At 41.9% G+C, this 15,763-nt stretch overlaps 1 protein-coding gene across 2 annotated transcripts in view; it reads left to right on the forward strand.

The window, feature by feature from the left end:
- Positions 1-15,763, forward strand: part of grik4 (glutamate receptor, ionotropic, kainate 4) — a 472,752-nt gene that overhangs the window by 284,333 nt on the left and 172,656 nt on the right. For both annotated transcript variants that reach the window (XM_066662916.1, XM_066662922.1), the window contains one exon: positions 15,021-15,186. In XM_066662916.1, coding sequence (XP_066519013.1) covers positions 15,021-15,186 — 166 coding nt within the window. The remainder of the gene's footprint in view (positions 1-15,020; positions 15,187-15,763) is intronic.

Below are 15,763 nucleotides of genomic sequence, written 5' to 3' on the forward strand. Positions count from 1 at the left end.
CTACTGTAGAGCAACACTCAAGACCATCCTTTCAACAAGAGGTGTGAAGGAAAGAGAAGATGAGGGTGGTGGGGGGGGGGGGGCAAAATCAGAGTGAGAGAGTAACAGAAAAGAGAGGGATAAAAAGAACCTTAAGACCTCAGAGAAGTTTGAGAATGAGTGTTTTGAAGTAGAGAGAAATTTGGAAGAAGAGAAGGTATGTGTGAGAAAAGAGTGGGGGTGGGTGGGTGTGGAGGGTTTGGAGAAAGTGAGAAAGAGAATACGAGGGATCCTCCTGAGGACACAACACTAGTTAGAACCCCAGAGAGTCGTGCAAAAAAACAGCGGCTCTCACACAGCCCTGGCTTTCTGTGCATTAATATGAAAATTGCTTGTATTCCAAATGTCATTCATGTGCAGATATTCAAATCGCTCTTCTTCCTCTAAAGCCTCCCTCCAAGGCTTCTTTCTTTCTCTCTCTCTCTCTCTTTCTCCCAGTGGTGGAAGTTCAAAATGAATAAAGCATTTTTTAAATTATTTTATTATTATTATTTTTAATTTGAATAAAAATAAGTATGATTTTCCCTCTTCTGTGCCTGTTGGAGGTGGGATTTAATCAAATTATGGCACGGAGCCGTCATAATTCACACGCGAGCGTGCCAGGTTATCTATTATATTGCATATTAATTTGGGATTACTCCACTTGGACGAGCGGGCATAATAAACCGCGTCCAGTAGCCCCAGACAGTGAGAAACACACAAGCGGATGCTAATAGACTGCCCCTCACGCAAGGATTGTTTATATTTATTCAGTCCATGGGTGACTCAGTTAGAGTTACTGCCAGGGCTTTGGTCATTTGAAGACTGATGTGCTCTCTCCGAGCAGCTTGAAGGGGGCCTGTCCGGCGTGAGAGTGGACACTGGGTTAGAGCCGCTGAGCTGTAATTGTAATGGACAGCAGCAGCCCAGCAGGAGCTTTCATTCACTTCACTCCAACTAAAGCTGATCCCCCTCCGAACCCCTCCCCATTAAATATCCACTCACATAACGTCTCCCTGTGAGACGCTAGTAAAAACACCCACTGCAACTTAGGCTTCGTGGATGTCCGACAGCTCTGACTCCACCAGTCCGGCAGGGTTGTCAGTCCAGAGGATGATGGCTGTGTAAACTGAACTGGACAGCGGTAGGAGATGAAAGGACTTTTCATCCATGAATACTTCACATCTTATTGACTAAAGGGATATACATAGCTACAGTAGATCTGAATACACTGCAACTGACTGCATGCTGACTGCGAATCTGCTATGTGATGATGAAAATCAGGGGTCTTTTAGAGTTTAAAAAAATAGTTTGACTGGTGCAAGAAACCCAACATAAAAGCAGCGGATCAGTTCAAAACAGGTGCCAGAAATGGGTCTTTAAAACACTTTCGGTTCCTCAAATATTCAGAGATCCACTATTGTAGGTCAACAACAACAATGAGACGCCCAATCGTCAACTTATCAAAGTGCATTTTTAATATGAAACATCAGAAAAGCAGAAGAAACTGCTGATTAATCCTCCAACAACATTCAGCATTTTTTAATGCAACCGATACAGTATGATACACACAAACCTGTCTGTGTTAATGGTATGAAGACCATGTTTGGCAGCAGGAAGCACCAATGCATGCACTGTTTACTTTTACTTTATTTTTATTTATTTGTTTATACATATATGTATTTGTTTATTCAGTAGATTCATTATAACAGGTTTAGTGAGGAATGATGATTGGTTAGTGGGTGTGAGCAGGAGAATTCATCATGTGCATTTCGGCATCCAACCACACTTCCAACAAACACTACTTTGTGGAAAGCATAAATTGGTTTGCATTCACATTTTATTTGTAGAGCCAAACTTCCCTGGGACTCCTTCATTACATGCTGTAACACAACTGTGAGGATTAAATCACATCAGGTGTCCAGTTTCAAGTTCCTTGGTCTCCACATTTCCAATGATCTCACCTGGTCCTTGAACTCATCCGTCCTCATCAAAAAGGTGCAGCAGTGCCTCTATTTTCTTCGGAGTCTGAAGAAAGCTCACTTGTCTCCCAGGATACTAGTGAACTTTTACCGCTGTACCATCGAGAGCATACTTACCAACTGCATCTCTGAATGGTACGGCAGTTGCTGTGCTGCAGACCGCAAAGCTCTCCAGCGGGTGGTAAAAACAGCACAGCGCATCATAGGCACCGAATTACCTACCATCGAGGACATCTACCACAAACGCTGCCTGGGCAGGGCAAGAAACATCGTCAAGGACGTCACCCACCCAAATCATGGACTTTTCAGCCTTTTACCATCTGGCAGACGTTACAGGAGCCTCCGTTCCCACACTAACAGGCTTTGTAACAGTTTTTTTTCCTGAGGCTGTTATCCGGATGAACACTATTCAGGCACTTTAAACAAACATTGCACAATCATAACATTGCACCTTCTGTAAAGTTCTTAATGCATCACCTGCACAATGTTACTTTGTTTACATTTTTTATATTTCAATATGTATATATGGTTACTTAACTTCCATAATTACAATGTCATATCACAACTGCACTTTAATCACAATCCATAATCATAATGTTATTTCACAACTGCACTTTATGTAAATTCTGTAAATAATGTTATATATTGCACTTTTGGTTAGATGCTAACTACATTTCATTGGCCCTGTACTTGTACTCTGCACAATGACAATAAAGTTGAATCTAATCTAATCTAAATCACATTTAAGGAGTTTTCCACTGTATGGTACTGACCTGACTCTGCTATACAGGTATTTTTCTAGAACCTTATGATTCTAAGTGAGCAGGGTAGGAACTGAACCTGAAGTGTAAACATTGCAGAGCACTGATTGGTCTGAGAGACTTAAGAATAATTCAGCACAAACTAGGTGCGCGCATCTAGGTGTTCACATCTGTTTTTATCTGACACACAACGGCATCTCATAAATTTACTCTGTGGTGTTTTGAAGAGGTTCAAACGTTCAAAAATTAGATTTGTGGTTGATGAAAGAATGTCGTATGAGCTGGATGGTGCAACAAGGAACAAAACAACTACACTCACCTGTCTGTCATGTTCAGTCCCAATATATATATATATATATAAAAAAACAAACAAACAAACAAAAAATGTGTATGCATAATGAGTAAACAGCGCTTAACATTTCCAACATAATTTTTGTGGCTTCCAAAGCCCATGGGTCCTGTTAGAGATGGTATTTTACAAAGCCACCGACTACATTTCAGTGGGAACTAGTTGAAAATGAGCCTAAAAGCCAGTTGAGAAGAGTAGAGTTTAGACGAGTAGGTATCATGCAGTGGAAAAGCACAATAAGTCCACAGGGTATTTGTGAATATAAACCTATGTTCCTTTACAGTTTGTTCCAGAAATTGAGCTATTTTAATGTATCATCATTTATGATGTTTCCAGAAGGAGTTTTCAAAATAAAATATAGAATTATGCAGAGAGCTAAAAAAGAAAAAAAATACAACAAAAAGTTGATTTCCTTAAGCTTTATATTCTTTAAAATAGCCTTGATACAGAGCTGCATTCTTCTTGGCTTTCGCTCAAGAAGCTTCTTGAGAAGCCTCCTGGGACGCTGCTTATATTTATATTTGCCTTCTATAAGTGTTAGAAAAGCTCAGGCATAAGCTTTCCACAAACATATATTTAGACTTGTGGAAAACATACCATTCTTCTGGTGTGTCCAAACTTTGGGCTGGTTCTATAAACTCCACAGATGGCTTCCAGCAGCTCCACCAGCTTTGACAAGTGGAGTTTTCTCTTTGGTGTGTTGCACCATGCTGTTGCAACCCGAGGCGCGGAGGACGGCGAGGTAAAGCCGCCGTGCCTTTACTTTTTAATCAAACCCCGAGCTTCTCCTGTTGTTGCAGAAACAAAGCGCCGGGCTGTGCCTTTGAAACGGCAGCATCTGAGGGAGTGTTTTGGAGAGGTGAAGCCGCCTCCGTTTAGCACGGGGCGAGGAGGGAGTTTTTACAGAAAGAGCATCGGAAGTGGTTGGTGGTGTCACTGCGCTCCTGCGGTTGCTCATCCGCATCCTACGTGCAAACAAAACACAGGTGCAGCCGCCTTGGTCCGTGTGTTCGTAATTAGAGCCACACACAGCTGCTGTCCTGACCCCTCCTTTTCGCTCAGCAATTGATCTGTTGCTGGATGTTCACGCGCCCACGTCCCACACCCACAAGCCCAGCGCAGCCCTCTTTACCCCATGCAAATGCACACATTTGAAAGTGCTCCCCCACTGAAGACCCCATAACACAGGAGGGCTTCTTTCATATGCAATCGGGCTGTTTGTTTTCCACACAATGGAGGCTAAAGAAGTGCCGTGCATGTTCCATCTTCTCTTTGTTCCCCGAGTGCCGGAGCAGCGGTACTGTCCTTTTGTGCAGGTGTGTGCGTGCGCATGTGTGTGTGTGTGCGTCTAGCAAATCGGGCCCGCATTCTCTGAGCTGAGCCTCGCAGCACCAGAGAGCAGAATTATTCATACGCTTCATCAGGGCTAGCAAACAAACCCCAGGCGCAGGCAGACTGCTCCCGGAGTAATGTCTGTATCATGCTGTGGGAGGACCATGTAGATTCCAGCTGATATCCGTGGAAAGCAGGCTGGGTGTTGGCACCCGTCTCAAGAACTGGATCTTGATCTCATGACTTATCTGTAGGTCAGAGACTGCCTATGAACCCACCTGTCAGAGGTGGGGACTGCAAGTTTCCTTTATCACTGCAACAGCCAGAAGTACAAGAAAGTACTGTTGGCTGTGCTCACTCTGGATTGTTCATCGCTATCCAACAAAACTGTATGCTAACAGAGGGAATTGAATTGGCAGTTAGTGTTCTCCTCCAAGCAAGCGGAGCTGTCCAACGATGCTGGCATTGCAGAAAGATGCAGTGACATTTCACAGATCCAGCTGATGCTTACCTTCATCCATGGAGAGGAATTGGAAGTGTACTCACTAACAGGCAGTTACATCTTGAGTTCTTATTTTTCACTGGCATGCCACTTTGTTTTGTTTTGTTCTGTACAAAGTTGTAGTTTTGTATGAATTATATTGTTGAAAGATAAATAAAGAAATAAAGATCCAGTATGAAATATACAAAGCACTGTGAGGCACTACAGAAAAGTGGGAACCTCTTGACTATACCTATTGTTTACAAGAGTTAGAGCTAGCTTTTCAGGTGTACCTTCTTTGTGTCTACACTCATTAGCCATTGTATCAGACACCTAATATGCAGGTGCTCTGTGTAGTTATTTAAATCTAGATATTTATTTATTTATTTATTTATATATTTATTTATTTATTTAATTGTTTTTCTCTGAATACATGGGATTAAATGAGTCCATCTGATTTTGTCCTGCTTTTTACCTGGATAGCAGGTGCTTGGTGTTGTCCCTCGTCTGAGTTTCTCCAATCAAAGTGCTGGACCCGTGTTTATGTGATATTGTAAAGATGAGGTTAAACAAATAGAAAACAAATAAAACAAGTGTGGAGTACTAGTTAAATATTATGAAAACCAGAATGTTGAAGAGACCAATCAGATTAAAACAAAGCAAAAAGAAATAAAAGCCAGCTTTGTTGATCCTCACTTCTCAGTCCTGGGTGCATTGTGCTTGAAAGTGTTAAGACAGGAGAAAACTAGAGTGCTGTGTTGTGTGATCCATGCATTATTTTGATCAAAACATGTCACAGATGCTTTATTAAAACCTCAGGGAACTGTGTTAACTTGTGGAAAAAGGTGTAGAATAATCTGCCCTATATAATGCATTAACCTTCAGTATATCAGTAATCAGTAGAAAGGATGACCAAGACAACAACATAAGTATATTACACTGCCATGCATCAGCACTTTGTAGATACTGTTACATTGCTGCATTGTAGATGTCTAACTGAACATGATAGATTATTGGTCGCTGCACATTTTATGTTAGTCATCCTCTAGTCTGTCAGCAGTGGTCAGTTTCTGGCCACAGGACCCTGTTGCCTGAATATACTCGGTTGGTGGACTGTTCTTGACCCAGCCATGACACTGAGGTGTGTTTGTAAATTCTTCTCAAGGTCTCAGTGTGATTTACCCTCAGTGGCTCTCCACAGCATTTGCAGTCATCACTCCATTTAACAGTCTCTCGCTCCAAAGGCCATAAATGAGGCGGCACATGTAGGCACATGTGTGCATTTCCCCCGGCTGCTGATATCTTATGGCTTATTACCTCACATTAACCCAAAGTGCACATTTAAAAATATCGGCGCCTGAAGAATTCTTTGGAGTGGAGCCACTTTTATTTCCTTAAAAAAATGCTTTCAATGGATTCCTTTAAAGGAATTCTTGAGTGTTTTTCCTCCTAATCTGTATTTTCAGTGTGAGGGGTGTAAAGTTGATTACCACAATGATTTAGAAGCTTTTTCCTGTTGGAAATAGCTGCTACAAGCTGTAAAGAAAACATTCAGTGCTCATATCTCTCAGACTTCACCTTGTCATCTTGTGATTATCTTTTAAAATTTTCAGTTCTTTTTCAGACTTTTGCACTTAAAGGAACACTAGGTGAGATTTGGTATATTTGGGAGCATCTGCGTTCCCTCAGTTTTTTACAGCACTGTCCTGAAATCAAAGGGGAGCTGTGAGGGGGTGGTTTTCTACCCTCCACCAGAGGTTACATAGTGCAGTTTCTGCAGTGCTAAGCCCAGAGTAGCATCAACAAAGGCTCTATTCTCCCTAATTTAGGGCTGTGGAGAATTCCAATGATGTTGATATGTAATTTTTGTAATTACATATTGTAAATGTGTCATTTTTTAAGATAAAAAAACAACAATTTGATAGATGTATTGAAAATATTGTATGTTTAGTTTAGTAGTATTTCAATGGCTTAAGTTTAAAAACAAATAAATCAATAAATAAAAGTATTATTGTATTATGTAATATTATATTAAATTCCATACTAACAGTGATAATAAATCATGGTTGATCCATATCAAATGATCCATGGCCTAGTCCTGGTCCACAGCCCAGTTCTTGTGAACCCAGTTGTTTAGGGTTTTCATCAAACTAAATTGGATCTTCTAGAGAATAATTCAGAAGACCCCTTTTTTCAGCTGTGTTATTTTTGGGACAATGGTATTGCACTCTTCTGTTCTCTACTTCATATGTAATTGCATTCTTCCCCAGCTGTGCACTGTCCTTTTCTTTTGATGGAAGGGACTAGTGTTTGTTGGCTTCTGTATTCATTTAAACTATAATGGCCAGATTGGTCTTGGAGGTTCAGATCAAGGTGCTCTACGCTTTGTTTGTGAGTGTGGTGCAGATGCAACCAGCTGTATTCTGCCAGAGTGTCCAGCTGCAGCGTTTGACACCATGGCCTCGGTTAAAGGCGGTGTGATCTTTTATTAAACATGAGTTTTGTTCTTCTGGCACACAAGGCGCAAGTAGCAGATGTAAGATCTCATTATACTCTGCTTTGCCATATGGCCTGAAATTTCCATAGTCTCCCTCAGGGACAAGGAAAGTCAGAGATGGGTGTTTGTTCATGTTGCAGAACCACAATTGACTTGGACACTTGTCAGACTCTCCCAGGTAGAGCAGGTTTAACCTTCAGATGGACTGGAGGAAAAGCTCAGAGAATGAGCCCTAATCAGCAGTTAAACAGCAGTGGCCAGAGTCTAGACACGCTTCATTCGAGGGACATTCGAAAACAACAGGTTATGCCAAATTACTGTTCAAATCACACTAGGAAGTGTTTCTCCTTTAAAGTGTAAACAGATTACACCCTAATCGGACTTAGGCTCTGGGAAATGGGTTTTAATTTGAGAAACGTGATGATTCGATGACATGAAACCATGAGATCTTTAATGAGGTCAGGTACCTCACTGGATCACAAACACCATTTATCACTCCAGAGAACATAGATCTACTGCTCCACAGTCCAGTTCTGGGCTTTTTTATATATCTGTCCACAGTGGGACACCTTAAATTCCTGGAATCAGCTATCAATTATTATAAGTGTTTGGATACTTACAATTGTAAGTTTACAGGTTTTTGGACATATGTTGTTTGGATTATACACTAGATTAGGAACACCTTCCTTGTATCTACATTCACTTTCCATTTTATCAGTTCCACTGACCACACATGAGCACTTTAGTTCTACTATTACAGACTGAAGTCTGTCTGTTTCTCTGCATACATTTTTATGCCCATTTCACCCTGTTCTTCAATGGTCTGGACCACAACAGAGCAGGTATGATTTGAGTGGTGGATCATTCTCAGCATTGCAATGACACTGGTGGTGTGTTATGACTCTTTCACACATGAACTCTGGAGAGTATCAGGCCTGGTGATGTTCTGGAGTGGTCTTTCACAAATGCAAGGCACGCTCTCACAGCAGGAAATAAAAAACATGATTTAGGCATGATGCCTGTGCAGTGCAGGACTCAGACTTTACCCGGAGTCATCACTAGGGCACTACCAGTATTAAGGGTAATGACTGGGACAAATGTCGCATTCTCCAGGTACACTCCAGAATATAGCTGTATTTCCGTGCATATATTAATGGGCCTTAGTGAGTGTTGCGTTGGGTGGATCAGACAAAGCAGTGATACTGGAGTTTTTAAACCCTGTGTTCACTCGGTTAGACACTCCTCCCTCATTGGTCCACCTTGTAGATGTAAAACTTCTTTACAGTTTGTGTTGGTCATGCTCCAGTCTGTGGACACAGGATGGTGTTAGATGGATGCTTTTGGTTGATTGACTTTTTTTGTTCCAGGTTTTTAAAAACTCAAACAGCAACTCAGGTCTGATCTGGATCAGCACCATTCAAGACCACTTATTCTCCATGAATTCAAATGTGCAAAAAAGTCCACATCTCGTCTGAGCCGACTCATACTTGAACAGTTCCCGGTCCTCACCGCACAGATCCTTTTAAATAGTGTTGGAAATGTCAGAGATATGTCATGGGAAATGTCATGGGATTTCAGGCATCATCATGACTGTTGCCGGGTGTCTTTTTTCCTCAAAGCTTTTGAAAAATGAGAGTGAATATAGTGGAGTGATGAGGAGAGGAGTAATGCTCATGAAAGCAGTGGGAGCACTCGAAGGACAGAGGAGAAGCATCAGAGCAAATGAATAACTCAAGCTGAAGAATACATTGACTCTAGAATTTCAATCTTGACTTCTCAGTCATTTTCAAATATTGTCTACGTATCTGTCAGTGCCAGATGTGTGTGCGCTCTCCCTTACAGCAAAAATTCATTAAGTTATAAGAAATAAGGCAATAAACACTGCTGTAGTGGTTAACTGGTTCAGCTTCACACTAATATAATGAGTAACTCTTGTTGTTATTTATACAATTTACACTCCTCAATACAGAAACTCTCCAAGATTTCAGGTCCTTAAATTTGGACTCTCCTCTACAGCTCTGCTTTATGTCTATGCAGCAGACTTTTTTAAGTGAGGGGAAAGGAATGGCAAAGAACTTGGGGGTTTCTGTGGCCACTGAACCATTTTTTTGAGGTTTTGATAGATCGTATTCTTTACATATCAAAAAATGTCTGATTTATAGGGACAAATTGTATACAATGCCTGGTGACATACTCTAATATTCTACATTCTCTCTACATTTTATCAGCTCCATTTACAATGTAGCCACAAATTATGTTTCTTTACTTAATGACTGTATGCCAACTGTTGCTCTGCATAGTTTTTATGCCCTATTCACCTTGTTGTTTAATGACCAGGACCACCACAGTAAGGGTATGATTTGTGTGGTGTTGGTGTGTTAGTGTGTGTTGTGCTAGCTGGTATGAGTGGATCAGACACAGTAGTGCTTTTGGAGTTTTTAAAGCCCTCAGAGTCACTGCTGGATTAAGAATAGTCCACGAATCAATATCAAAATATCCAGCCAACAGTGTCCTGTTTTTACTGATGAAGAACTAGAGCAGCAACAGATGAGCTACTGTCTCTGACTTTACATCTACAAGGTAGGAGTGTCTAACACACTGCAAAAAATGAAATCTAGGAAACTAAAAACCAAAAATGTACTTACATCTAGTGTAAATATCTAGTATTACTAATTTGGAAATTGTTGTAAGAATATAATAAGATTATTCTATTTATTCATATCTTATTTCTACTTGTTTTAAGTAATTTTATCTATATAAGCAATACTAGATATTTAGATCTAGATTATGTACATTTTACTTGCTTTGACATCATTTTTTGCAGTGCAGGGTGAACAGTGAGTGGACACAGTGTTTACTAACTCCAACTGTAACTGCTGTGTCTAATCCACTTGTACCAGCACATAGTAACACACCACCACCGCCACCACATCAGTGTTACTGCAGCGCTGAAAATGACCCATCACCTAAATCATACCTGTTGTGGTGGTCCTGTGAGGGTCTGGACCATAGGAGAACAGAGCAAAAGTAAGCAAACAAAGTATGCAGAGTAACAGATGGACAGCAGTCAATAGGTTTTTAGTGGAAGTGTATGAGGAACTGTGATGAAAAGCTAAATTGTAGACAGATTTACAGCGTGTAATTTCTACCATTAGGTGTTGAGTAAGACAACGTTAGTTGAGACTCCGCGGACATGCCATGTCTCTGTGGAGTGGTCTCTAGTGAGAGGTCTCAGCGGGTTTCTGGGACTGCTTGTGTGACGTTGGTGTGCTCTCTCTGCCTTTGCTGAGTCTCTCATTAAAAGCTGTCAGTGGCACGTCTGCAGACTCTGACAGCCACTCTGTCACCCCGCAGGAGCACACACTGCTCTCTCTCACACACACACACACACAAAAACCCTCACTGTCCCCCGGCCCACCACTCCGATACCACAGCCAGTTTGGTCCCAAGCCATTCGCACCACAGACCTACAAATAGATCTGATGCAAAGAGCGTGTAGCGAGCAAAGGAAAACACAACATATCTACCCCCAGCTCCTTCAGAATGACCTTCTATTTCCCTGGTGTCTGAAGATTCAATATGTGTTCCAGTGTATGCAACAAAATCAGAGGCAGGGCAGGGAAATGAAAACTGTAAATGTATATTTCTCACAGAATGCAATAAAAAATAACAGGAGCAAAGCTGAGCCAATTTGCCATGTGGTTAACTGCATGATACAAATGTTGAAAAAATGCTGAGGAAAGGGGACATCAGGTGAAGGTCTCAAGGCAGGAGTCAGTCAGGTGTAAGTCTCATTAATAATTACCAATGATTATTGTGAATCAGCATCATGGTTTTTGATTGTCTTCTATCTGAATTGGTTTGCCGTCATCATAAACTCCAGGTCAGGACCAGTAGACATGTATACTTCATATAACACCACATTGGTTGAAAAAAAGAGACAGCATTTCATTCTGACACTTCACCAACCAGAAATTCTCACTGACCAATCGTCTTTGTCTTGAACACTGGCATTGCAATATCAGTCAATCAGCTTATTGCATTTGTGTCTCAGTTCCCAGTGCTGAATACATGGGCCTAACAAATGGCCAAATGTTTGTGGACACAGCTTCAATTCTAATAGGGATATAGACAGTGGAAAAGTTCACTAAAGTGGATTAAAATGTTCTGTTCTTTCTGTGAAAATGTGTGGTTTGTTCTTTTTTCCAAAATTCCATGTACTCTGTATAGACGCAGTGGATACATTTATTTTAACCAGCGATAGCATGACAGCACATTTTCTTTTCAGCTGCTAAATCTGAATCTGACAGTTTTCATTCATTAAAAAACAAGCTGTTTTTAATTGTAGCACTAAAAATAAAGGTTAAAAACATCACATCACCAAATGTCAGCTGATTGTGGATTTGTTACATTCTATGATCAGACTGAGCTGTGTTCTGTTATCAGATTGGAACAGTACAATGTCTGTTTTAAAAATAAAGAACTGTTTCTCTGATAGCATTGAAATAGGGTTTTTTTTTTGTTTGTTTTTTTGTATTTTTAGTTTTCACCTGTTACCTTTTCTGGTCTCTGGTATTTAGAGAGAGTATTTAAATGGATGGTATTTAAATCTCTCTCTCTTCTCTCTCTCTCTCTCTCTCTCTCTCTCTCTCTCTCTCTCTCTCTCTCTTCTGTAATGTTCTATCACTAACCTATATAATAATCAAATTAGCTTTTCAAAGCTAGGTTCTTTAAATGAGCTCCTCTTTCCCACTGCCAGCATAAAGACACTTGACCCATCTACAGGTGCCCTGCATCATGTTGGTGTGTCTGTGTGTGTGTGTGTGTGTGTGTGTGTGTGTGTGTGTGTGTGTGTGTGTGTGTGTGTGTGCGTGTGTGTGTGTGGAATGCGTAAAGTGCCAGCTCATTAAAGTGCTCCCACTTTCATTATTGAACACGACGCTGTTCTCCAGGAGCCGTACTGACCGCACCGTTTGAACCGTTAATTAGTTCAAGGAGTTCCCACTCTCTCTGATCTGTGAAAACCTGATGCTGATTATTTTCTCCTAGCCCTTCACTGTTGTGTTTATCTGCACACTCACACACCGCCTTCAGTCACCGCGCACCATTACCATCATGAGTGCAGGACACAAGTGGTGAGCTGGACGCAAGGAGCATTGATGAAGAATGAGGGGGAGGAGAGTGATATACAGAGAACTAGAGAACGACATATTGGCTTAAAGCCAGAGAGACAGAGGAGGGGGGGGAACTAACACTGGGTGAGAGAGTAACATTAAGAAGGCGAAGATGTGAGAGTGAGAGAGAGAGAGAGAGAGAGAGAAGAGGAGGAGGAGGATGACTGGAAAAAAGGAAAATTTTTTTCCTGAGGAAAAATAGAGGAAAAGGATGAAGGGTGAAGAGGCATGAAACGAGAGAGGGTGTGGGGGGGGGCAGGGGGGTGGAGGGAGGGAAGGACAGGGAACAATAAAACCATAGGGATAGAAAAGCAAGTAAAAGGAAGAGTAAAGGGCATGGAAAAGAAAAGAGAATGAGGGACATGAGCAGAGAGAGAGAGAAAGAGAGAGAGAGAGAGAGATAGGAAAGGAGTTTGTGGGGAGGTGGAGATCACACTGTGGGGCAGCGGGAGGCTGAGTGTGTGTCCCCGGTGTGTGTATGGTCATTAGCTGCTCCTCCTCTCTGGCCGCTGCTCAGAGTCCCTCAGCGAGCGACCAGCGCTCTCCATCCATCCACGCTGCAGCAGACTCCATTACAGCCTGATGGAAAGCGATGGGAAACCAATCGGGGATACAGGGCGCATACAGAGCTGCGCAGACAGGCAATCTGCCGTGATGAAGAGGCCTGCTCTCTCTCTCTCTCTCTCTCTCTCTCTCCCTCTCTCTCTCTCTCTCTCTCTGGGCTGCCTGCGTCCTCCAGGATCCCCTTCAAGGCCCACTGAGCCCTGCTGCACCCACACATCAGCACATATCAAATTAGAGAGCGGCACACAGCTCGGCCTCGAGGGAACACAAAGTTGGATGTGTTTCTGATGCAATAGTTTTGAGGTTTTTTCTCGCCTCCCCGAGCGCACAGTGCTGGACTGCAGGAAATGCAGTTCGTGCCACTGACTCCTTCCAGTCCCATTTAGATGGAAAACGCTGTGTGTGTGTGTGTGTGAGAGAGAGAGAGAGAGAGGGGGAGAGGGAGTTTTTCCTTCTGTGGCATTTTGCCTTTTCTGACGCGCTCCGGCTCCAGGGATTTGTTTAGAACTTGTGTGTCTCCCAGGGTTTTGTACATTACACAGAGTCGTGACTGTTGATTTCCTCAGTGAACTACTTATACTTTGATCTCACCACTTTGTTTGAAAATCTGTGCTAAAAGGAGTTATTAAAAGGCTTTTTTTTTGGTGGTGTGTGTGTGTGGGGGGGTCGGGGGCAGGGCAAACATGGCTTTGTTGAAAGTTGATGCTCTTTGTCAACATTATTAAAGAGCCCATACTAGGAAAAGATGTCTGTTTCCAAATGTTCCATTCTGTCCCAGTGGCTTTCTAGATATAGAAACATATCTGGAATAAAAAAAACTGCTTTGATTTATGTATTACTTTTTGGGGTTTGTGACATCACAAATGTCTGAGATTGGAAAGATCTGGAAATCCGTCAGTTTAAGATAACTGTTAAGAGTAATCTGATTTCTCTGTGCATGTAGTGCCATTTCTTTCCGCTTTCTCAGTCTGCACATGCGTGCCAAAGTAACTGAACAGAGTGTAGAGAAACACATTCTGAACTTCTCTCACCAATATCACGCAAACATGACGGACACATGCTGTGTCCAGTAACAGACGCTCGTATAAAAAAAGCTTCTCTCTGTCTCTGTGGCAGTGGGAGAAAGCTGTGAGAAGGGAGGCACTGGGTAATTATAGAAATCATAAAACATAGAGCATCCACATTTTCAGGTGAAAGCCTCAGCAGGAGGTTTATGTCACGTTTTTCTGTGATATTATTGGCTGTTGCAAAACGGAAATGAGATTATTGCCAGACTCATGTAAAGTCATGTTTATTTTTTCCCGTTACTGATTTCCAAAGTGCATGTAAACACGTTGATTGGATTACTCATAAAATCTAATTTTGTGCAGTTATCGGATTATTAAGTGCACATAAATGTCAGGATGAAATGTTTGAATTAGGCACAGCTCAGAGCAGCAAAACAAATAGAGGCCATCTGCATAGGTCTGCACAGACTGTAAGTCTTAAAGACACAGTAAGAAACATAAGCATGACAATATGTGAAGCTCAGAGAAATGATTAAACACAGTAAGATACAGGCCCTTTAAAGTAGCTAAAACTGTGCTTTTAATTTGGATGCTATCTGAGAGGGAGTGTCTGAATTATTTAAGAGTGTTCTTATTAGTTTTGGTCGTAAAGTGGATATAATTACTCTGATGAGAATATAATGCTCTGTGCTGTAGTGGTGCCGTGGAGCTTTTGGATTTCGCAGCGGCACAGGGGCGCGGTAAACAAAGCACAGCACTCCTTCACCGAATGAACTTTCATCCAGTTTTACTTCAGCCCAGGTGTTAACGAGCTCCGCTCTTGCTGACTAGGTTTCCTCTGCGCTCTGTGTGCAGGTGCCGTACGTGAAGGTGGCTCCAGAGGACATTCTGAAGGTGCAGTTCCCACGCTTCACCACACTGGACCTCCGGCCCACCAACACGGACGTCAGCATGGCTGTGGCTGGCCTCCTCACCTTCTTCAACAGCACCACATCCTGCCTCATCTGCGCCCAGGCCAACTGTGAGTAGCACGTCCTGTGTTTCTGTCTGAAAAAATGTGGACACTTGCTGATATTGAGTGGTGCTCAGTCACTCCAGAGAATACAACTCTACTGCTCCACAGCCATTGGTTTCCACAATGGAGGGACATCATAAAATAGCTAAAGTTATTAACTTTGGGGTGTTTACAATATTTCAGTCGTATACTAATCAGAAAGCAGCTTTTCCACAACTTTATCCTAATGCTTGAGCTTTAATGACCTTAATCTAGCATTCCTTTCCAAATTCTGACAAAACCTGACCCAAAGCTCCTAGTTTTGAATCCCACACCATCTGTAGTCTGACAGTCTTCTATTCCAACCTGACCTGAAGCACACTGCCAGCAACCTGTGACTAAAAATAAACCTTCACTGTCCTCATTGTACGCTGTTTGTTCACCAAAGGTACAAACACTGTCAAAGGTACAACACTGAGTCCTAAAGGTTACATTATATTCATTATCCTCAGGCGAATGGTGCATATTTGGACCTCATTATTTTTGTTATTTTAAAATACTGATATGGTACAGATTTATTCCAGAAATACTTTCAAGTAGAAAT

The sequence above is a fragment of the Hoplias malabaricus genome, chromosome 1 (assembly GCF_029633855.1).
Source record: "Hoplias malabaricus isolate fHopMal1 chromosome 1, fHopMal1.hap1, whole genome shotgun sequence".
Taxonomy (NCBI): Eukaryota; Metazoa; Chordata; class Actinopteri; order Characiformes; family Erythrinidae; genus Hoplias; species Hoplias malabaricus.